This window comes from Chenopodium quinoa, unplaced genomic scaffold (assembly GCF_001683475.1).
Source record: "Chenopodium quinoa cultivar QQ74 unplaced genomic scaffold, ASM168347v1, whole genome shotgun sequence".
Lineage (NCBI taxonomy): Eukaryota > Viridiplantae > Streptophyta > Magnoliopsida > Caryophyllales > Amaranthaceae > Chenopodium > Chenopodium quinoa.
Window position 1 is genome coordinate 4576020 of NW_018745170.1, and position 24639 is coordinate 4600658.

At 41.5% G+C, this 24639-nt stretch overlaps 1 protein-coding gene across 3 annotated transcripts; it reads right to left on the reverse strand.

The window, feature by feature from the left end:
- Positions 1 to 43: 43 nt before the first annotated feature.
- LOC110710147 (pentatricopeptide repeat-containing protein At2g16880-like) lies at positions 44 to 6566 on the reverse strand. 3 transcript variants are annotated; one of them, XM_021888402.1, is made up of 3 exons: positions 4278 to 6566; positions 1923 to 2062; positions 44 to 720 (listed from the first exon to the last, which is right to left on the reverse strand). In XM_021888402.1, exon 1 carries the CDS (start codon positions 6486 to 6488, stop codon positions 4365 to 4367), a length of 2124 nt encoding a protein of 707 aa, XP_021744094.1. In that variant the 5' UTR covers positions 6489 to 6566; the 3' UTR covers positions 44 to 720; positions 1923 to 2062; positions 4278 to 4364. The 3 variants fall into 3 exon arrangements, with proteins under 3 accessions (XP_021744094.1, XP_021744097.1, XP_021744096.1); XM_021888404.1 differs by lacking the exon at positions 44 to 720 and adding an exon at positions 727 to 1753; XM_021888405.1 differs by lacking the exon at positions 1923 to 2062.
- Positions 6567 to 24639: the final 18073 nt, after the last annotated feature.

The following is a 24639-nucleotide window of genomic DNA, read 5'->3' on the forward strand; positions in this document are numbered from 1 at the left end:
TTTTTTTAAAAAAAAAACCATACATTTCTAAATGTAGTTATAATTCATGATTAAATGTCGCTATATATGTTATATATCACTATTGAAAAGATAAGACAGAAATTCATCCTTTTGTATGATCATGTCTTTATCTTTGTTACTCCATAATGAGTTTGGACGACATAACAAATTGTTTAAATTAGAGAAAGTACGCTATAGAAATTTTTTCAGTGATATGTACATTATCGAAAGCAGTAATATGTGCAACATATTTATCATTGCTTGGAGTGGTAGCCCAGTGGTTGGCATTTCCATCTCTTGTGCCCATAATGCGGGTTTGATGATCACCAAGGGCGGGTTGTTTGTGTGGGGGGGATGGGGAGTGGGTGGTAGCATTTCTTCCAATGCTCAAAAATCGGTGGCATCCTTCCTCCAAAGAGTGCGTGTTGGTCTCCCCAAGAGACGGCAGCATCAGAAGTTTCAGTACTGGCACTGATAATGTGGAAGACAATGACAGTGTGCAGCGGCAGCAGCAGCAATGGTGGCAGCATGCAATAGCACCAGCAGCACAGCATTTTCAAGTTCTGTTAGGGCATCACATTTTACAGGAAATGTGCACCTTCAGCTTCCAAAATAGGCCTTGCTCTACGTGCAACTCCACAAATCCAGAGTAAGTTACATATTTCAAAGCACACTAGACAGGTCACTGTTATCTGTTACATCCAGCAGATTTTGCAGCATCTAGAAAATATACATTAAGAGACATTTAAGAGCAAATTAATAAGAGATTCAGAGGTAAAGATTACAGTTTCTTACTACAAGGGATAACTAAAGAGTAAACCCAGTCCACTATTATGATTTTATCAAAGTTCTGAACCTAGGCATCAATATTTTTTGCAGCTGCAGATATTGAAATCCAAATAATTTCTTGGGTACATAAGGCTAAACATGATAGTTACAGTTTCATTTGACTAGAATTAAAACACAAAAGAAATTGATCTTGAGGGATTATGGGTAGAAATCTTGATCCTGATGCAGCTTTTAAATTTTCTAACGCGTCAAAGATGTCATAGGTAGTTATAGCTGAAATAACAGACATAAATGTTCAATAAGATGGGAGATGTCACAACTTAGGGCCTGTTCATTCATCTTATTTTTTCCTATTGCAAAAAATAAGTTTAGATACATTCACAACAAATTAAGTTCAGGGAAAAAAAATTCAGAAAAACACAAAGTCAATGGTAGGAAATTTGACTCTCACCAGAAAATGGAGCTAAGATGTTTATAATACTTTCGTTAATTTCAAGTTTCGAAAAAAAATAAATTCCAATGTTGCTCACAAACCCTACAAAAAACCTGGTACTACAAAACAAATTTGCCTAATATTTCTCAATGTTACTCTGTAGTAAACAGCGCAAGCTCCTAATTACAGAAACATCATATTACATTCAACAAGAAATGCACACTTTCAAGATACACACCGACCAGAAGTAAGAAAGAAAAAAGTCCCCTGTAGACCAGCCTATAACACAAGCTAGCAATCAAGCATACTATCCAGCAGCCCTGCAAGCAACACACAACCCTCTACAACCCCCTACACGTGCTGCCCAAAATGGCATGGACCGATTACTTTTATTTGACCATCAAGGAATCCTATCAAAAGTCGGGATTGCTGGACAAGCATTCAGAGATGTTCATTCGCTGGAAGTTGTCACTAGTAAGTTTATCAAGTCATTGCTCTACTTGGAGATATTAGGAAGTAAATACTAGAATACTGCATGAATTAAATCAGGCATACTATTATTTTAGCATGACATTTATTAAACAAGTGCACAATAAAGCAGGAAAATATTTAAGGCCAATTTTTATAAATGATTTAATGTTTTCATGGGTGCCAAAGGAGATATAGTGAACTGTTCAGCTCAGCAAAACAGAATGCTGACCTATTTAATTTTATGGCATTCTTGGGACACTGGGACAGTCTGGCATCACCACTAGTGCCAGAATCTCTCTAGAGCCAGCTTCCAAAACGGTAAGCATTTCATAGTTTATCTGGCCATTAAATCATAGAGGTCCCTGTAGTCTGAAAAAAATTCCACTCACAGGTGAAATGGATTAGAGTGCTATACTCAGACTTCAATTTATTTACCAAAGAGGAAAGAAACAAGAACAGCCAATACCATCAGATAATTCATTTAATTACTTCCTCCATTTTTTATTAGATGCATTATTTTTTAAAATTGCGGACTCCTAGATAATTTTTGGAGTAGAGAGAGATAGAGAGCAAAAATAAAGAGGGTCATGTGATATGAGAGAGATAGAGAGAATTTATTGACTAAAAGGGAAAGTGATGCATCTAAATTGAAACCTCCATATACCGAAAGTGATGCATCTAATAAAAAACGGAGGAAGTATAATAAAGGCTTCGTTATATTAAGCAGGGCAGGTCTTGCTTATGACTGGAGATCTACCTTAAGTCCCAGAGAACCCCTGCAGACTAGGCAATTTAGCTCTGAAGGAAAGACTCTATACTGCCTTGAAATAGAACATGTGCTGTCTAAATTAAATGATACTTCTGAACCAAATCCAATCAGAAAAATCATATAAAGATTTCCTAAACAGAGTTAATCTATCAGAAATAAAGCACACTAAACTACACAACAACACCAACAAGGCCACAACACATCTCAATCCACTCATGACCTAAAGACAACCAGAGAACATCCGGAGCTCCTTCTTCGCAGTGCCAGAGTCGAGATAGAAGATGGTGTGGGGGTGAGATGAAAGATAGGGAATAGGGTGAAGATGTGTGAGGAGAGATAGAGAAAGGGATGAAAAAATGAGAGAGGCATGGACAATAGATAAAAAGAAAGAGACAGAAAGAAGAGGGAGATAGGGGTGAATTAAAAGAATTAAAAAAAAAAAATAGATTCAAAGGCATTGGTTAGTTTAATACCAGAGTATTTGAGTGTTATTGTTTTGTAAAAAAATAAAAAATAAAAAATAAAAACTTGCAGTTTCAAATGCACCGTTAAAGAATCAGTGCATTTATCACAAGACATTTGACATTTTTTTTCTACTATTGCAACCTCAGTGTGAATGGGGAATGAAAGGGCGATTAATATGAATTTATCATCAGCAAAATGCCAGCATAAACAATCAAAGTATCAAACTCACTGATGATAAATAACCAGAAATACCATATAAAAACATTCAAATGTCACAGTTGGAAATTTTGTCAAAAACCACCTTTTAAATTCCAGTTTTTGCGGAAACCACCATTGAAAAAATATATGGTAATTAACCACCTTCTAAAAAATTTATGTTGTTAAGTAACATCTATGGCCGAAAAACAAATGTTGACCTAAAATCTATCATTGACTGTTCACATGACCTTAAATGACGCTCCCTCTTTCTATCTCCTCTCAAAACTACTCACCAGAATAAATGGAGTGCAAGTGCAAGTGTGCAACCAACCACCACCGCCATCACACAATTCACGTAGAACAGCAACATTACATATTAGAAGATAAAACTATAAGAATACATATATGACATGCACTCATGCAGTGCATTAACATGTGGAAAGGTTTGGCATTGAGGCACGAGACTGAGGGAATGATGACCACCAGGGTACCACAAGGCTGAAGGCTCTTAAGTCGCATAGGGCATGAGTCGCCTATTAAATTGCACCAAGCTTTTATTTTTAATAGAAAATTCTCATTAAAAGAAATTCATTTTCCGTAATATGTCTGATATAGAGATATAGTATTATGATACACAACTATGAAAAGTTCAGTCAATCATAGAATTTATCAAAACGGAATTTCATTTGTTTGTAAAATACTCCATATTCCATATTTTTTAGGTAGGACTACATTTTACAAAAGAAATGTATGCATCGCTCCTAAGCATATGCCTTCACCTCCAGGACCCTATTGCCCGAGGCACTACTGAAAACCCGTGCAAAAGTGTTAAGACACTACAATCATTATATTTTTAATCATCCGATGGCTTAATAAGTGTTCAGCCACAATGGTTTCTGACCAAATCAAAATTCACATGCTTAAACTGGATTTAATGTTGCATAAAAACACACAGTTGACAAAAAACAGCTACACACCTGCAAGACAAACTGCTATCTGTAGTGTGGATACTGACAGATGTAAGAGTTTCACATTGGGCAGGAAGTCACTTAAAAAACGCTTCCGTTATTATGAGCACCAAGATCCAAACACAAACTTATATGCAAATAAGTGAAGGAAAAACAATATGTTTGCAGTTTCTGCAGTAAGTACCTCAGGTGGGTTCTGATTCAGTCAAATCTAAATCCATCTATCCCATGGAAGTAATTAGGTCATGAGAACCCATCATAGAACCAGATGTCAATGAGCTTCTTTTGATATGGACTTTCTTCTCTTAAGGAGCCCCTCAATCAGAGTGAAATAAGTTGTCTTATTTACAGCTACTCCTTTATGGCTAGCCTCTTGATATATGTCCATTGCTTCCCTGTACCGACCTTCCATGCACAGTTCATTTATCCTTTTTGAAAAGTCTTCAGCACATGAGATTGGCTCTGCCGTCACCACATCAGTCTCAACTGATACGACCTTTTCAAGCTGTGAGCATTGATCCTGCAACTTTCCAGATTGAAGCATTGTTTCCCTAAATTTTTCTGCTTCTATTGTTCTCCCTGCACTGGCAAGAGCATTGAAAATGGCATTGTAGGTGTACTTATCTGGTCCTACATTATTTTCCATCATGTCCTCCACAAGGTTTAAAGCATCTTCAAGTCTTCCATCCTTACACAGACTTGTTATCAATGTATTGTAGGTAACTGCATCAACTTCTTTGCCTTTTGAAACCCAAGTATGGAAAAGCTTGATAGCTTTTTCAAGCATCCCATCAGAGCAAAGACCACGCAGAAGAATATTACATGTGTACACATTAGGCTTAAATGCATTCTCCACCATTTTGTTGTGAAACTGAAATGCTTTCTCTACTTTACCCTCCCAGCAGTAACCATGGATGATGGTGTTGTATGTAGTCTCATCTGGGAACAATCCACTCTCCATAAGTTCATTCAACTTTCCGATTGCTTGGTCAGTTTTTCCTGACTTGCAGAACCCAGCAATTAAAGAATTATAAGTGGCAACACTTGGGATGACCCCTTTCTCTTTCATCTCCTCCCAAACCTTTAAAGCCCTCTCCTCCTTTTCATCCTTAAAGTACCCTGTAATCAGAGTACCATAACTCACTTCATCAAGCACATAACCCCGCCTAATGGCACTATTGAGTAGCTCATGCGCCTCATCAAGCCTCTTGTCCTCACAAAGAGTGTGAAGAAACATATTCAATGTAAATATATCCATCTTCAAGCCTTTCCTACCCATCTGACTCATCACCTTAAAAGCTTCTCCAAAGTTCCCCATCTTGCAATATGCATTAATTATAGTATTATAAGTCACACAATCTGGTGAAACTCCACTCTCTTCCATCTCTTTAAGCGCATTCGTTGCCTCTCCAATCTTCTTTTGATCACAAAACCACTTGATAATTATGTTATAAGTAACCACATTCTTCCCCACTCCCTTATCCCTCATTTCATCCAACAACGCAAAAGCCTCGTTAGTATCCCTAAACTTGAGACACCCATTTATCAAAGTATTATATGTAACAACATCCGGCGTCAACTTCAACTTCTCCATCTCATCTCTCTTCCTCAAACCCTCGTCAATCTTCCCATCACTACACAACCCATTAATCAACATATTATAAGTCCAAACATCAGGCAACAAATTATTATGTGTCATCAAATCGATAACCTGTGCCGCCTCCTTCAACCACCCCATCTTACAATACCCATTAATCAAAATATTATAAGTATTCTTATTAGGAATCAACCCTTTATCCTTCATATCAGACAACAATTCTCTAACATCATTCAACCTACCTTTCTTACACAATGCATCCAAAATAGTATTATAAGTAACATTATCAGGAATACAATCAAAATCAGACATAATCCTTAAAACTTCCATAGCATCCTTAAATCGAAATTCCGAACAATACCCATTAATCAAAATATTAAAAGTAACAACATTTGGGGCAACCCGAATTCGAGCCATATCATCAAACAAATCTCTACAACTTGAAATAGAATGAGAAGATGGGTATTTTACCAATGAATTGAGCAAAGTATTGCAAGTGAGGAGCTTAGGCTTGAGCTTGAGACGCTTCATCTTCTTGAAGATTTGAAGGGCAAAATGGGGTTTTCCTGACTGACAGTAGGCGGAGATTGCGGTGTCGAAAAGGGCTTTGGTGGGCGGAGGATGGTGGGAAGAAGGGTGAAGGAGATGGTGGTGAAGAGTGTGTTGAGAATCGGAGGCGATGAAAGTGAGTAAATGGGATTTTGCATCGCTGAATTTGTTGTTTTTGAAGAATAATGGGAGGAGATTGAGGAGGGAGGTGAGAGATGATTTTGGTGCTGGGATTTGGGTTGCCGCCATTGTTGGGAGCTTCAGTGTTTTTTTTTGTTTTTTTTTTTTTTTTGGGTGAAATTAGAAGAGGGTTTGAAATGATAGTGCAAAAAGGTAAAGACGGGACCTAAAATCGAATTTTATGGATTGCAAGTTTTGATTTGGTACCTTTTTTTTTTTTTTTTTACCGAGCTGCCTCCATTTAGATTTTATTCTATTTTGAGCAAATGTCTATGTCGTTTTATTTTGAAATAGTTAAAAAGTCAATTTATTTTTGACAGTTTTTCCTACTTATTTTTGCATTATTTTGCCCCAAACTCTTAGCTATTTCTAGCAACTAGCCTTTGCCTCAAACCTCTCTTTTTGCCCCAAACCTCTGTCCCTTTTGTGAGTGCATGTTATAGTTGCTACCTGTTAGCATCGTAATGATTCATTGTTGTTATTGCTTGTGCAGCTGAGCATGGGCCGGGCCAGGCCAGCCTGCGGGCGGCACGGTAGCGGCTCGACATGGCACGAGTCCGCTAGCGCCACGGCACGGCACAAAGAACGAGGGGTGGGCCGTGAGCCGTGCCGTGAACAAAAAAAATAAAATTCGGCGCGAACCTGACACAAGCCCATAGGCGGCAAGAACTTTTGGCCCGCCAGCACGACCCATAATAGTAAAAATAATTAAAAAAAACTATAAATAATAAAAATAAGAATAATAAAAATAAAAATAATAAAAATAAAAATAATAAAAAGAACCATAATAATATAAAGAACTATAAATAATAAAAATAAAAATAATAAAAATATTAAAATTAATTAATAATAAAATTATTTAATTAATAATAAAAATAATGGGCCTGGCCTACAGCCCGGCCCGCCTAGCACGTGGGCCGTGCCGTGGGCTGGGGTGTGCCATTTGGTGGCCCGCCCCGACATAGCCTGCCATCATCTAGGCCCGGCCCGGCACGGCACGACCCACCTCTTGGCACGGCGAGACACGACCCGCGGCAGCCCGGCACGGCACAATGCCCAACTCTACGTTGTGCTGCTAGTGATTAAAGCTAGCAAAAGATGACTCGTTTCGATAACCTAAACTAAAATAAATAGGTTTTGATTGAGATTTTCTTCCTATTTATGCTATTTGGTCAAACTGAATCCAATCTGAGATTTATTGTTTGATTGAGATCTCGTCTTAACTTGTTTTCCCATCTAACTCAATAATTTTATACGGATTGTGATTATTGGCTTTTATTTTCAAATTTGGGCTAAGCCTAATGACATGTTAGTGAAAATCAAGCGGTGTAGTGAAGCATTTCAGAGTTGTAGTAGGAGGGGGTTTGGGAGCTTGAACAAGAAAATTAAGTTGGCTCAGTAAAAATTAGCTAACATAGATGGTTGTGAGCCAACTTACAAAAATGTGTAGGAGAGGAAGAATGTATGTAAGGAGACTAATGTTTTATTGGGGTTAGAAGAAACAATGTGAAGACAACGATTTTGAGAGTATCAAATTTGAAATAGGGTGATCAAAACACAATTTTTTTTTTTTTTTTAAATGAAGGCCTCTGGTAGACGAAGAAGAAACGCTATTCATGGGATACGGAAGGAGATTGGTGAGTGGAATAATGAGCATGATGAAATTCAGCAGCTACAATTAAGTATTTCATGGGGCTTTTTACATCAATGAACCCAGATTCAATTGATGCAACCTTGGGGGGTAATGGAGAAATTTGGTTTCGAACCTTTTGGATTAATTTGGTGATGAGGTGTGTCTCTTTTGTCTCACATGCGGTTGTGATAAATGGGGAGGCGTCGGAGCAATTTAAGTCTGGGAGGGGTCTTGTTTTAGGGTTTGTTGGGATTCCCTCGGGATACAGATTTTCAATAACATTTGGACGGCCATTGACACCTGCAAAACAACGAATATTTCGTAATCGGAATATTTGCCTGCGACGATTAAGTTAGTAACGGGAAAACGGAGGGTTTTAGAGAGAAAAAGTGGAGAGAAGTTAGAGCAATCAACAATTAATAATGCCTTGAATGCAATGTCTCAATCCACCCCTCCCATCATAAATGATTGGGGTATTTATAGGGGTGGAATGTGTGCCCTCCTAGGGTTATGACCTAGAATGGTGGACGCTGATTAGCTGCGCAATCAGGTGTGGACACTTGTCATTTGGGGGCGCCGTTTTGACGTCTCTCTCGGTTATTGGGCATGATGTGATAGTTGTCTTTTTACCCTTCTGAAGTGTCTTATGACTGCCACGTGTCATATTCTTATTGGGACACGTGTTGCCCATTTATTGGGCCACGTGTCACTTTAGGATTAGACCATGTGGCGGGGTATTTTTACCCTCAACATTTTCCCCTCAGAGGGGGTGACACGACCATCACATGCCGCCTCCTTTGAAATGGCATTCGTACACTTTTCTTCAAATACTTGGTAGGCCATTTTTAATCATAAGGCTAGGCGAACTCTGAGTCCGTCCGGTTTTAGAAAGCACATTTATTAGGACTGGTCGCCTTCAGGCGTCCGCTCCATTTCCAATAGGGTACCCACTTAAGTCTAGTCGGACTTGGCATGCCGCCTATTATCAAGCGGGAACCCTATCTCCCCCTTTTTTCGAGCTTAGCGGTTAAGATTGGTGAGGTGGTCGTTTCTTTTGATGAACCGTCTTAATAACTTTTCGCATTCTTCGCCATTATTGAAGGAGTGGCCTAATAACCATTAGAGCTTCTTCGTTAGATATTTTGAAAAGGAGACGTTTGTTCTTCTTGCGGGAAAAGTGGTTTTACCATTTTACCCCCATAAATTTACCTATATATAGGACTTGTTTGACTTCATGAAAACACTTTGTATTTTTGTGTTTTCTTGAGAAAGTCAGAGTTTTTAGAGAGAGAAAGTGAATTTCTTCATCCGTCTTCAAGAGCTCCGCCGTGCGTTTGAGTTTTCCGTGCGTTTCTTTGAGTTTTCCAATCAACCCTTTATATTGGTGATTTGACCATCAAAATCTTCAAACTTTTATAGTTTTCAATCTTTCAGCTCGGACAAAGGTAACCATCTGTTTTTCCTTTCTTTTACTTTTCATATACTTGTTTAATTTTTAAACACGAGCTGGCAAATGATAGGCTCTAGTCGTATCACCTAATCAAAAGTAATTCCTAAAACCACTAACAAAAATAGATAGGGAAGTAGGGTCGAATCACAGAAAAACAATGTTCTTTTATTCCTAATAAATTTTTATAATCTAAATTATCAAGTAACAAGTATGATTTGTATCAGTTAATCTAAGAGAAATAAGTAAACTAAGAGAATATCAATAAAATAAAAGCTTAGGGCATAGGTTCACTAATAATAATATTCCGAAATGAAGGATACCAATCAATTATCAATGCATAAATTAACCAGATTATAAAGGGCTTTCGGTACGTATTATAACCACAGAATTAACCTGCGGTATTAAATCGCATCTCTTGAATCTTGACTTAACCATGTATAAATCAATCTGCCTATTGAACTAAGCCTTAATACCAATTCTCATCTATCAAATCTCGAATCAATATATTGCATAACTCATACAATTAAACCAACACTAATCTAATTGCATAGCATTATATCAATCAATAGGAAATTAATTCAACACACCAACAATCAATAATAATAAATCTTCCCTTCATATTGTTTACGGATCCCCAAGAATCCTAGAAATAAACTACTCACGCATAATTAAATCTAAAACTAATTAATTAAGCAATTAAACAAAGCATAATAAAAACAATAATATAAATAAACACGAAAACAAAATAATAATAATAATAATAATAATAATAATAATAATAATAAGTATAATAATAATAATAATAATAATAATAAGGGAAATTTGATTTAATAATCCCACATTTGGCCGGTTCGCTGCTAATAATCCCACCTTTTGATTAGTATCTAATAATCCCACCTTTAGGGGGAATTCTCATCTAATGGTCCCTAACCTGTTGGTGACCGGTGTAATGGGTTAATATGCCACGTGTCACTTTGTGATTCGTCGAAATATTTTTTTATATTTCTTTTAAAAAAAAATTAAAAAAGTAATTTTTTTCCCTTTTCCTTCTTCCTTATCGTTTTGAAAACAAAAATAAAAAAATTATTTTTTTTTTCTTACCTCCTGGTGGCGAAGGAATTTTTTTTTTTAAAAAAAAATATATTTTTTTATATTTCTTTTAAAAAATATATATATATTTTTTATATTTCTTGTAAAAAAAAATTTAAAAATTAATTTTTTTTCCCTTTCCTTCTTCCTTATCGTTTTGAAAACAAAAATAAAAAAATTAATTTTTTTCCTTACCACCTGGTGGCCAAGGATTTTTTTTTTTTTTTTTTTTAAATATTTTTTATATTTCTTTTAAAAAAAAATTAAAAAGAAATTTTTTTTCCTTTCCTTCTTCCTTATCGTTTTGAAAACAAAAATAAAAAAATTAATTTTTTTCCTTACCACCTGGTGGCCAAGGATTTTTTTTTTTCTTTTTAAAATATTTTTATATTTCTTTTAAAAAAAAATTTAAAAAGCAATTTTTTTCCCCTTTCCTTCTTCCTTATCGTTTTGAAAACCAAAATAAAAAAATAATATTTTTTCTTACCTCATGGTGGCCAAAAAAAAAAAAAACTTACCCAAACAACAAGTTACTGGTCATAAGGGACCATTAGAAGAGAATACCCCCCAAAGGTGGGATTATTAGCGGCAAACCGGTTAAAGGTGGGATTATTAGAATCAAATTTTCCTAATAATAATAATAATAAATTAATAATAATAATAATAATAATAATAAATAAATAAATAAATAAATAAAACTTAAATGAAAAGTCTAAAAGGAAACAGGACTAAAACTAAAACTAAAACTAATAAGCTAAAAACTACCTCCTTCAACCTACTTAACTCCCTCCTTTTATATAAGAAAAGTCAATGGGCTACAAATTCCACTAGCAATAGAACTAATCTAAATCCTTTATATAATTTAAGAGTTGTTTTTCAATATACAACCACAACACTCCAAACCCCAAATTCTCAAAATCTATGCACTCCTTATTTTTTTTTTTTTTTTTAAATAACCTTTAAATAACTTCCACTTCTAAAAAAAAACCCTTCTCTATAACTTCCACTTCTACTATTTTTCTTTCTAAATATTCATCCTACATATAATCGTATGTATATTCCGTGCGTGTATCCAATTCTCAAATCTTTTATATAATTTAAGAGTCAGTTAACCACATCTTTTCAAAAACCCAATTCTCAAACAAAGCCGTTTCTGAGATTTCGGGGGCCCAAGGGCGAAAGTACAAATCGGGGCCCTACTATATGTTGTTGTTTTTTTTTTTTTTATACATTAATTAATATGAACAGATAATCTTTGTTACAAAAAAAATGTTTTGAACAAATAATCTAGTTTCTACTATAGGTAATTAAAAATTATACTCCCTTAGTTTCATAATGTTAGTCCCATATACTATTTTGGGCGTTTCAAAAAGATCTACTCATATTGAATATGTTCCATTTTTAACTTATTTTTTGGAATTAATTGGTTGTGGATTGATGACATAGCTCCGAGTAAGGAAATTATGCAATTATGACTTATGCTTTCTAAAAAAAAAAATCAAAAAACTTAAATGAGGTAAGCTAATTATAAATTATTTTGTACTTTAATGTTAGATTCCAAATATTCTTCTTTTCTTATTTTATGTGATTGATTCCATATGGGACTATCATATAGAAACAGAGGGAGTAATAAATTAAACTCAATGTAAAAGTAATACTTCTATATACTACTACAACTATATGGTTTGTACGTAAAAAAAGAATGTATAAAAGAAGAGTTATGATCGATTCTCTCTTACAAATGAAATTGATCATTTTTCATAATCTATACTTGTTTTGGGGTTTTCTGATGTCCTGCGGGAGAGCTACAATTCCGAGACTGGAACCGGACGCCTGTACCTGCAAAATAACGGAGACTCCTGAGAGCTCCGCCTCCAACGGTCAAGTTAGTACCTGATTAAGGAGTAATTAATACAGAAATTAAAGTAATAAGGTCTCTCTAGGTGAGAGTATTTAATGTAGGTAATCTGCTTTGCTAGCGAGATCAGCCGGTTATTAGTGTGTTCCGTAATGTTTCTCCTCCGTTCCGTTAATTATTCCGTCCCTTGATTAATGAGGATTAATCGAGTATTTATAGCCTTGGGAAGCGTGCAACTCTCTAGGTTTAAGGTAAACCTAGGGCCGATCGGGCTTCTAGACTGAAATGGGCCTTGATGGCCGGTTGTCCCATTTGGCATGGGTGGACACGTGGCGTGTCTTAAGTGGTCCGTGGAGGACGCGTGGCGGAACCTGGTTGGTCCACTTGTCAAACGGCGCTTGGTGGATAAAAATCCCCTAATCATTTGCCCCTCACAGGTGGCACGCGACTGGTCACGTGTCGCCTGTGACAGGTGTCGCACGGTGACAGGCGACGGCCCGTTACAGGTGTCACCTTGCAGACGGCCGGGAGATCCTCCCGCCCAAATTTGAATTCGGAAGCGACCCTTCGCCTTCTCATTTTGCCTATAAAAGGAAGTGCTGACTTCGGTCATTTTCACATTTGAGAATTTTTGCGAGAACATTCGGACCCCTGAACTTGATCTGACATTTTCGGACTTTTTCTGCCTACCGCCTGTTCTGACAAGCCGACTGACCCGAACTTTCAGGACTTCATCAACTGTCATCCGTTCAGGTAACTCAGTTCTCTTACTCTTAATTTTCTTTTTATTTTTTGAAATGGCACCATGGAAGCACACGACACGCCCTAAGTTAGTGATCAGCCGGTCACCGGGGACGGCTGAATCTAGGACTAGGAGTGCCGCCTGCCCTTTTCTGGACCCATCTTTGCCCTTTATACAAAGTCCGACTGAATCTGTGTCTATGCAGAACGTGATGGCCAGAACAAAAAAGACTGCTAGAATATCAAACTCAGACGGCTCCTCCCAAAGGGTACTCCTTAGCGAAACATCTGACCAGGCGCCAGATGTGGAACGAGGCGACTGTCAAGCTGACAGTTCTGAGAGAGGGACCAAGGTGTTCCCTTCTCATCTAACCGTGGACATGTCTAATTTACCTTCTGCTCCTTCTAAGGGAGAGGAGGCGGGCCCCTCTAGGAGAGGGGAGGCGTCGTCCTCTTCGGACTCGTCAGGGGACGAGTCCGATTCCAGCTCTTCTGACCATAGTTCTTCTGACCATAGTTCTTCTGACTCAGAAGAAAAACATAACCGCCTACAAGAGGCGAGAAGTTCCCATGCAGTGGAGAAGGGGGATAATTGGGCAGAGCCGTCCGCCTCTTACAGAGAGGAAAACACCCCCTACTACTGCAGGGTGCCCCGGGGCCGGATCGCAACCATGCGAGACAACGTGGCGAGCTTTATTGCTAACCACAAAATGGGCCCGGAGTATTTACTGTTTGTGCCGGATCCAGAAGATACTGTCGTCTGGCCGGCTGGTACCAGCTATGGTGACGGCTGTTTTGGCTGCTATGTGGCGGCCATCAAAGCTGGTCTGCGCTTCCCATTACATCCGGCTGTTCAGCGGATTTTAGATGGGTATGATCTGGGGTTATGGCAGTTAGCCCCCAACTCTTGGGTAAACGTACTCGGCTATGTGGCCGGGTGCGAACTGAACGGGGTGGAGCCAAGTTTTGAGGCTTTCGCCCACATGAACTATCTCAGCCGGACCCCTAAGTCGGGAGGTACCGGCTGGTATCAACTAACAAGCCACAGGGGTTACCTCATGACGAGAGGTAAGGCAAACAAATGGAAGGATTGGCGGAACACCTTCCTTATTATCGAGAGTTCAGACACGGAGCTGAACAAACGTTTTAACAAGTGGAACAGGGATCCGCCTCTTCTTGCAGGCGGCCGCAGCATGCCGCCTGTTCCCCCAAAGGCTAAAAGAGAGATCCTAGACAAAGGACTCTTCAAAGTAGAGACTAGGGTGAACTCTACTTCAGGGGTACGAGAGCAAGTACCCCTACACTGCGTCCCGAGCTTCAAGTGGCTCTATGATGAGTACTTCTTGGCCGCCTGTGGCCTCGGCAGTCGGTGCTCTAGAGGTAGCCGGCCTGACGAATACTCTGTTTTTTCACGCCTTGTTTACTTGGGATTTTTACTAACTTTGCTGTTTATTTCTTTCAGCCGACGCCATGAGTAAAATAACAGCATCTAAGACTGCGGCGGCCATGCTGCGGGTTTCGCTAATGAAGCAGTCGTACGCCGACTCCCCCAGCAAGGAGGCACCCTTGGTAAGCTTTGAAAACTCTTCCCCTTTAAGTTGTATTATGCATATACTAACTCTTTTTGTTTTCAGTCTGGCACTCCAAGGGCTTCTTCCTCGCAACAGCCGGACCCCAAGGCCCGGAGAACGACTGTTGCATGCTCTCCTGGGTCTTCCAGGAAAACAGTGGCGGCTGAGAAGCAGCCGGCCACTTCTTCAAAAACCCAGGCGGGGCCGCCTAGATGTATGGACACTTGCTTGTAAAAACTCACTCTTGCTTCCTTCTTGATTAGGTCTAACTTGTTTTTCCTTCTGCTTAATGCAGCCGGCCCCCAGGGACTTGACTTGGTTGAGGTAGCCAAGTCAATGGTTAAAGTAGTTCCTCCCTCTGACAGGGAGGCGGTCAAGGGTGCCGGCACCCTTGACCTCGATGGAATTTCGGGGATCCTAGCTGAGGTATACCCTTTTGAAGTTCCAGGACGCCTGTTAACCCTTTTGATTGGAAATTGACGCCTGTTTTTCTTTGTACTTAGGCCCTGCTCCGAGTCAACAGCCTTCGCAAGCCGATTGATCGGAAAAACAAAGAGGTAAAGGCCGCAAAGGCTATGGCCGCCTCCAGCTGTGATAAAGCAATGTTTCAAATTGCCCAAAATGAAGTACTGACCATTGATCTTCTTTATTATCAGGCGCAGGCGACCGCCGCTGTTCGGGCTCAGCTAGAGGCGGCCCAAAAGAAGGTTGACGAGCTGGAGGGGACCGTCACCAAATTTAAAGCCGAGCTGAAACCCCTTCGCCAGAAAATGCACTCTTACGAAGCCATGGAGAAATCTTTGGCTAACGTAAAAGAACGCCTGGTGAACCAGGAGAAGAGTCTTACCCAAGAGCTCTCGGACAAGGCCGAGCAAGAAAAACAAGAGCTCGTCCGGGAGATGGTGGAAGACTCCGCCCAAATCCAACGCATGACCTGGGAACGACTGTTCCCCAGTGCCGACTTTGCCTCATGGGAAAGAACGTACCGCCAGTGTTCGGAAATATATAATCAACAGATCCTGGCGGCTGCTGAAGAAGAGGCGATGGACGTTGCGTTGGAGGAGGAAGAGCCGGTTGTGGCGCTTGTGCCACTTGGGGGAAAGGCATCAAAAGATGATGCAGCGAAGGCCGAGTCCAGCAAGAAGAGTGCTGACCAGGCGGCTGCTGCTGATACTGAACTGCCCCCTTCTTAAGCTTTAAGTATATTTTTTCTTTTCACGGCCTGCGTGCCGTTTGCTTTGTAATTACCCGGCCAGGGGGCCGGGGTTTTGAATATTTTGCTGGTCTTTTATGGCCGGCTCATTTTAATCAAATTTTTTTGTTTTTGTTCAAATTTGTCTAAGTATTTGAAATTTGCTCACTAGACAGACTGTTGTGTATGGCCGAACGTTAAGACAGGTACAAATAGTAAGTATGCCGCCTATGCCCCTGGACGACTGGTTGTCTGTTTCCAGGATAGATGATCAGTCGGCCATTTAATCAATCGGTATTCGAACTCTTTATTCAATTTGACCAAGTAAATAGAATTACCAAGTAGCCAAGGAATTTAAGTAGGAAAACAAGCGGCGGGTACCGGTTGTTTCCCTTTATTGCCAATGTTGGCCTCTAATTTGTTATTTGTTAACCTAGCAAGAGTATTGGTTGAGAGCCTTTGTTTATTAAAAACAAGTGGACGACTCGTACCTTTTAGGCTCAGTACTAAGTTTGAGTGACTATTAAGTTAACATAGGAGTTACTTAGTCTTCGTCACAATCTTGATTGAGTAGTAAAGGTATCAGGCGGCGTAGGCCGGCTAGACCCCTTGATTCACCAATGTTTGTTGGCTATTTACTCAATAGGTTATCCAGTAGGAATAGGGGTTCGAGTGCCCTTGTTTGTATAAAACAGGCGGACGACTCAAACTTTTTAGGTTCCATACCAAATTTGAAGGAGTGACTATGAGTTAACTTTGGAGTTACTCAGTCTCCGTCACTTTTGTTTGAGAAGTAGAGGTACCAGGCGGCGTAGACCGGCTAGACCCCTTGATTCGCCAATGTTTGTTGGCTATTAACTCAATAGGTACCCCCTGCATTTATCCCAAGTAATACAGGCGGTCATCTGACTCAGATGTCAACTGCTACCACTGGTTTGGTTAGTGATAGAGTTATCCTTGTCTCAAAAACGGCTACGTGGTTGCCCTTTGGGACAGTCGTATAGGTGCCGTGTAATTAGTTTATAGAACAATGTTCCACCCAAAAGGGAGCTGCTCTCTGCGACGAATTTCATCCGAATGGATGCCGCCGGACGCCTGCTATAATGTTGGGACAGGTCGGATTAGTTTTTAAAAGTTAGATCAGTTGACTAGGCGCCTGGTCTGATCATTCGGCCAGTGGCCTTGGTATGTTCTTGGTGAACGTATGTGCTAAGTAAAAGAAGGGTAGCCGCCTGTTAGTTACAGGATCGGCCAGGCCCTAAACTTTTTAGCTAAGTATTGTGAGTAAAATACTCGAGGGAGAGTAGCCGACTGTAATGGAACAGACGGCATGCCCCTGTAAAGATAAAGAGTGAAACTCAATGGAGAGTAGCCGACTGTAAAGGTACAGACGGCATGCCCCTCGTAATACAAAATTGAATAGTAAGTGCCAACTTATTAAGTAGCTCTTTACTTTACATCATTCAAAAGAAATATTTCTTAAGGTTATCTACATTCCAAGTTCGAGGCAACGGTTGTCCGTCTGGTGTTTCCAGACGGTAGGTACCGTCCCTGACTTCCGCATAGATTCGGTAGGGTCCTTCCCAGTTGGGAGTTAGTTTGCCAGACTCGTTAGCCCTACCAACTGCTTCCATTTTTCTAAGTACAAAGTCCCCTACTTTGAGTGGACGCCTGTGCACTTTTTTGTTGTATGATCTAGTCATTCTCAGGCGGTAGATTTCATGGCGCAAAACAGCATTGCCCCTCTTTTCAGGAAGTGAGTCTAATGCCAGGCGCATAGCTTCCCAGTTTGCCTCTTCGTCATATAGCATTACTCGAAGAGTCGGCTCGTAGTGTTCTATTGGAAGAACAGCTTCTGCACCATAAGTTAGGAGGAATGGAGTTTCTCCAGTCGCCCCTTTTTCAGTCGTCCTAATGGCCCAAAGAACATGTGGTAGTTCATCTGCCCATAGGCCGCCTGCTCGTTCAATTTTTTTCTTGAGACCGTCTGAGATGATTTTATTAAAGGCTTCTACCTGGCCGTTTGCTTGTGGACGGCCGACAGATGCAAAGTAATGTCCAATTCCTTGGTCTCCCAACCAGCTTTTGAGAACAGGCGTCTCAAATTGGGGACCATTATCAAAAACCATAGACATGGGAACCCCGAACCGAGTGATGACGTTTTTCCAAATGAATGAAATTACATCTTTCGTCTTGATTCCCTTTACAGCCTCCGCCTCTACCCATTTAGTGAAGTAGTCAACGGCAACAAGTATATACCTTCTGCCGCCTGTAGCAGGCGTATATGGACCCAGAATGTCCATGCCCCACTTAGCAAACGGTAGTGGGCTGTGAATGGTAGTGAGGTCAGTAGCCGGACGGTGAATTAATTTGCCAAACCTTTGGCACTTGTCACATTTTTTCACCATCTCCATTGCATCTGCTTCCAAAGTAGGCCAAAAGTAGCCCTGCCGCCTTGCCCTTTGAGCAAGCATCCTACCACCTATATGGGAAGCACAGAAACCAGAGTGAAGATCATCTAGTATCTCTCGTCCCTTTTCAGGAGTAACACACTTTAAGAAGGGTTGAAGGTGCCCCCTCTTGTGCAGTTCCCCCTGTATCATTTCAAAACAGGAGGCTCGTTTTTTCAGTGATGCCGCCTGTTGAGGATCATCCGGCAGTGTACCGTTTGTCAGATATGCCCTGATTGAATCCATCCAGGTTGAGCTTCTGTCTAGAATTCCAATAGGATTTTCCTCGATGCTTCTCTTCTCCATTACTTCCCAAAACACAGTTCGAGGAGTATCGGAGGAGGCGGATGATGCTAATTTCGAGAGTGCATCTGCCTGGTTGTTTTCTGATCTCGGTACTTGGATCAGATGGAAATCCTCAAGGGAGCCGACTGCTTGTCGGACCGCCTGTAAATATTTGATCATGGCCGGATGTGTTGCTTCGTATTCGCCATTGTACTGACTCACTATCAGTTGTGAATCAGAACAGACGTCTATTTTCCTTGCCCCGGCCGCCTTACACATGCGGATCCCGGCTAGTAAAGCTTCATATTCTGCCTCATTGTTTGAAGCCTGGAAACTGAAGCGTAGAGCATACTCGAACCTGTCGCCCTCTGGAGATTGACATACGACGCCTGCTCCACAACCGTTTGAAGTAGAGCTTCCGTCCACATATACCTTCCAGACTTGGTCTGGAACTTGAGAGTCAGGAGGACGAGTCATCTCTACAATAAAGTCAGCAAAGGCTTGCCCCTTCACTGCTTTTCTAGGCTCGAAAGTAACTTCGAGACTCTGCATTTCTATGGCCCATTTGATCATTCGTCCGGAGGACTCCATGGTGGTAAGGGGCCGTTTGATCGGTTGGTCGGTATACACGACGACTGCATGTGCCAGAAAGTAGGGCTTCAATTTTTTAACAGCCATGAAGAGTGCAAGACCAAATTTCTCCACTAGGGGATACCTCAACTCGGCATTTTTCAGTACGTGACTGACAAAGTAGACCGGAAGTTGACAGCCGTCCCTTTCAGCAAGGAGCACCGCGCTTAACGCATGATCAGAGACGGCCAGGTACATGTAGAGATTTTCTTTGGGCAAAGGGCTGACCAGCCTTGGCAAGGAATGCAAGTGAACCTTTAATTTCTGGAAGGCGGCCTCAGCATCCGGCCCCCATTCAAACCTTGCCTTTTTCTTAATTGCCTGGAAAAAGTATAGGCATTTGTCGCCTGATCGGCTTAGAAATCTTCCCAAGGCCGCCAGACAACCTGTTAACTTCTGAACCTCTCGGACGGTACGAGGCGACTGCATGTCAATGACCGCCTGTACCTTCTCAGGGTTCGCCTCTATTCCTCTCTGGTTGATAAGGAATCCGAGAAATTTCCCAGACTCAACTCCAAATACACATTTCTTGGGATTGAGCATGACATGGTGCCGCCTGAGTGTGGCGAAAGTTTCTCGGAGGTCCGTCAGATGATCTTTCTGAAGTTTAGTCTTAACAATCATATCATCAATGTATGCCTCGACGTTTCTCCCAATCTGATCAAAGAACACTGTGTTTATCATTCGTTGGAATGTAGCCGGGGCATTCTTAAGACCAAACGGCATGACCGTATAACAGTATAATCCCTGATCAGTGACGAAGGCCGTCTTCTCCTGATCTTTCTTCCACAAAGGAATTTGATGAAAACCAGAATAGGCGTCCATAAAACTCATCAAGGCATGGCCGGCTGTTGAGTCGACCAGGTTATCAATTTTGGGCAGAGGGTAACTGTCTTTGGGACACGCCTTGTTCAAGTCTGTGTAGTCTACACACATTCGCCAGGTGCCATTCGGCTTTTTAACAAGTACCACATTTGCAACCCAATCTGGGAAGTAACATTGCCGAATGAACCCTGCATCAAGTAATTTTTTGACTTCGGCGGCGGCCGCCTGACCTCTTTCTTCACCATGGTTCCGCTTCTTTTGCCGTACCGGCTTCTTTTTCGGATCCACAGCGAGTTTGTGTACTGCCAGATCAGGACTAATGCCTGGCATTTCATGGACTTCAAATGCAAAGATGTCCTTGTATTCTTTCAACAGGTTGTGAAAGTCATCACCAAGGTTTCTCAGAGCAGTCGTCCCAACTTTGACTGTTCGGTCAGGGCGGGAGTCGTCTAATATCAGGTCCGTATGCTCACCAGCCGGCTGAGGGCGGAACTCATCCGGCCGGTCCTCTGCCAATGATTGCTATTTTCTTGCCTTTCTGGCGGACTCTGTCTGGGACGCCTTTCTTTTTCTGTCGCCTGTTTCTTGAACAGGCGCACTTTCCTTGACATTGTCAAGGTCTGTTTTTTCTCCACTTGACCCAGTGGCCTTAGCAGTGGGTTTGACATCCGAGAGATAGCACTCTCGGGCCATCCTCTGATCTCCCCTTAGGGAGCCGACTGTTCCATTGTCCCTTTCAAACTTAAGCAGCATAAGTGACGGGATTATAACAGCCTTGGCACTATTCAGGGTTGGGCGACCCAGAATCATGTTGTAGGCAGAGAGTTCCTCTACAACTAGGAATCGGACTACCATGTGTCGTCCTTCCCCTTTTTCGCCCAGGCGGACGGGTAGATCAACTCGTCCCAGTGGGTGGACGACTCCTCCTCCAAACCCTATTAAAGGGTGGGAGGCCGGATGTATGCAGTCCGTCTGATATTTCAGTTTTGACAGACATTTGCTGCTGATGAGATCTGAAGAGCTCCCAGTATCTATGAGGATTCGACCAACTCTCTGGTTGGCCACTTTACATTCAATAACGAGAGGGTCGTCATGCGGCCCCCTTATTCCTCCTAGATCCTCTTCAGTGATGACAATCTCAGGAAATGTATATTTGGACGGTCGTTCTTGGTGAACGGAATTTACATCTAACCGCCTTATATTATCTTTGTTGCCCCTAATAGTGAGGCCGCCTCCTGAGAAGCCGCCTGCAATGGTGTAGACGACTGCATCATCTGTATCGGAACTGTCGGCCTGTTGATTCTTTTTGGCCGACTGCTTTTTTGAGGAAGTATTCCCCGTAGATTTCTCGACATAAGTGTCAAGATCACCTTGATCAGCCAAGCGGTCTAGGTACCGCATGAGACTAATGCAGTCGTTGGTGTGATGACCAATGTCATCATGATAAGCACAGATTTTGTCTTGGTTCCGGTTGCTCGCAGAACCCTTCATGGGGAGCGGTTTCTCAATTGAGAGCCGTCCCTTTATTTCTTTTAGGATAAACTGGTTATCCTTGTTAAACACATACTTTGGGGAGTATGGTTTGAATTCCTTTTTCTTCTTGGCCGGCTGTTTAGAGGAATCAGCCGCCCAGACCCCTTTTCTTTTTTCATCTTTGTTGGACGACTGTTTCTGTCGTCCTTCTCTATTGTCGAACCTCTTCCCGTCCGACTGTTTCATTGTACACAGATCAGTCGCCTGTATATAGGCTTCTGCTTCAATCAAGGCCTCTTGAAGAGTCGCCACCCTTTTTCGAACTAAATCAAATTTGAAGGTAGACCCGTCTTTGAGACCTCTAAAAAAGTCAGTATAAGCTACCTCATCCGGTAACCCTTGAATCTGTATTCTCATCAGGTTGAACCGCCTGATGTAGGAACGAAGCCCCTCCTTTTCACCCTGCTGAATTGTTCCCAAATCAAGGGTCGTTTTCTTCGCAGGGATGTTCATTGCAAAGTTGGAGGCAAATAAGTAAGCAAGCGTCCTGAAACTGTTTACACAACCAGTCGGCAGGTTGCCGAACCATTGCTGTGCAATTCCCTTGAGAGTTGCTGGGAAACACTTGCACCAAGTGGGATCATCCAACCCTTGAAGGTACATCAGGTTGGTGAATGCCATCAGATGGTCTTCCGGGTTAGTAGTGCCATCATAGGCGCCTACTAAAACATTTTTTACTTTGGCTGGCTGAGCGGCTTCAGTAATTTCCTTGGAGAAGGCCGACGGCTGTTCACCAAGTCTAAGCAGCCGTAGCTGCCAGTCCATAGGTTGGACGTTTTTTGCTGCAGGTCCACCAAATGGAGGTGGCTGCATAAAATATTGTTGTTGCGGCACAAATGGCAAATTTGGTACCGCCTGCGCACTATGAAAGCCAGACTGACGGGAGGTGCCGCCTGACTGACTCTCATGGTACGACTGAGTTGGCCTCATCGAGGCATTTCGCAAACTGTCCTGAAAATTTGAAGTAGAAGCCGACTCTGATAATCGGTCACTCTTCTTCTGCTCTAGCAGGTGCCGAGCATCTGTGAACGTTTGCTTTGACCCATCCGCCTGAATATGACGAACCGGTTTCCTATTTCCCGTAGGATAACGGAGTTTTGTGAAATCAAGAGCAGACGGCTCCCGCTTCTTAGATTTAGGATGGGGAGTCGCCTCTCGCCCTTGAACTGGCTTCCTCTTCAGTGAAGTGGAAGGTTTTTTGGCCGCCTGCTCTTTGACTGAAGCAGGCGGTTTTTTGTTGATCAACTCTTGGATCTCTCCCTTGAATCCCCTCATGAAGGTCATGAGTTCGTTCCTTGTGATGGGAGCAGACCCATCAGTCGGCTGTTGCCGAGCAAGCGGTGCGCCTGCTGGCTCGCTTCCTGTTTGAAGATACTCCCGTTCCCTTATTTCAGTATGACGGGTACGGCGGGCCCTTAGGGTCCCGTCTGGAGCTGTATGAGTTTCAACTTCAAATTCACTTTCGGTATCATGGTCCGACTGAACTTGAGGGTCGTCTAGGGGACGCCTCTCTTCTGGGGTCGGTACAGACTTGGATGCCATCTCTGAAGTACTCTCCCCACAGACGGCGCCAAATGTTTTGGGGTTTTCTGATGTCCTGCGGGAGAGCTACAATTCCGAGACTGGAACCGGACGCCTGTACCTGCAAAATAACGGAGACTCCTGAGAGCTCCGCCTCCAACGGTCAAGTTAGTACCTGATTAAGGAGTAATTAATACAGAAATTAAAGTAATAAGGTCTCTCTAGGTGAGAGTATTTAATGTAGGTAATCTGCTTTGCTAGCGAGATCAGCCGGTTATTAGTGTGTTCCGTAATGTTTCTCCTCCGTTCCGTTAATTATTCCGTCCCTTGATTAATGAGGATTAATCGAGTATTTATAGCCTTGGGAAGCGTGCAACTCTCTAGGTTTAAGGTAAACCTAGGGCCGATCGGGCTTCTAGACTGAAATGGGCCTTGATGGCCGGTTGTCCCATTTGGCATGGGTGGACACGTGGCGTGTCTTAAGTGGTCCGTGGAGGACGCGTGGCGGAACCTGGTTGGTCCACTTGTCAAACGGCGCTTGGTGGATAAAAATCCCCTAATCAATACTCATACATAATATTTTATTTTATTTTATTTTTTTAGGAAAATAACCAAAGATATTTTATTATAATAACAAGAATTTAGGCTGCAGTGGTTTATATATATACTACGTATATGGTATTTTTTAAAAAAAAGAAAGGGAAAAAAAAAAAAAGGAAGCATACCGGAGCTAAGGGTAGTCAAACCGCTGACTTATGATTACATTAAGTACTCATAAATTTATCCCAACCACCAAGCTATAGAGATACTCATGTTGATAAATGGATCTCTAAATTTAATACTTCGTATAACTGTACTATTGGACTTGAAGCTAGAAATGAGGCCCTCTCTTTCCGTGGGCCCTGGGCGTGTGCCCCGGCTGCCCGGCTCAATGACGGGCTTGTTATCAAATCTTATGCTTTTTATTTTAGTTTATTTATTTCTTATAACCTCCAATTAAATAACTTTCATTTCTCCGTTTTTTATTTATTTTTGCTTATAACTTCCACATTTCCTATTGTTTTTCGTTCTAAAAATATACATGCTACGTATATACCGTGCGTTAGCACGAATACATTGATCAACACAACCCAAATAGCAAGAAAGAACACTGATCTCGCCGGAGGACATCTCGCCCGATCGGGAATTGGGTCGCCTGTTTGATCTGTCTATTTTATAAAATGATTTTCCCTCGTCCTTTGGTCATATTTAAGAGTATTTTTTGCTTTACGAAGCTTTTTTTATTATTATTAATGTGCGTTTTCCAGTGTTTTCGTAGATTTGATACTTTTTTATAGTCGGGCCTGCTTCCTTCACGCCCAGCAACTCTGATTTCGGACCTTTTCTACTTGGGCCGCCTATAACTTAACCTTTGTCTTATAATCCGTGGCCTCATTACTTGG

What these genes read in the sequence shown, in the direction of transcription:
- LOC110710147 (XM_021888405.1), bottom strand. Translation starts at nt 6,488, where the DNA reads ATGGCGGCAACCCAAATCCCAGCACCAAAATCATCTCTCACCTCCCTC.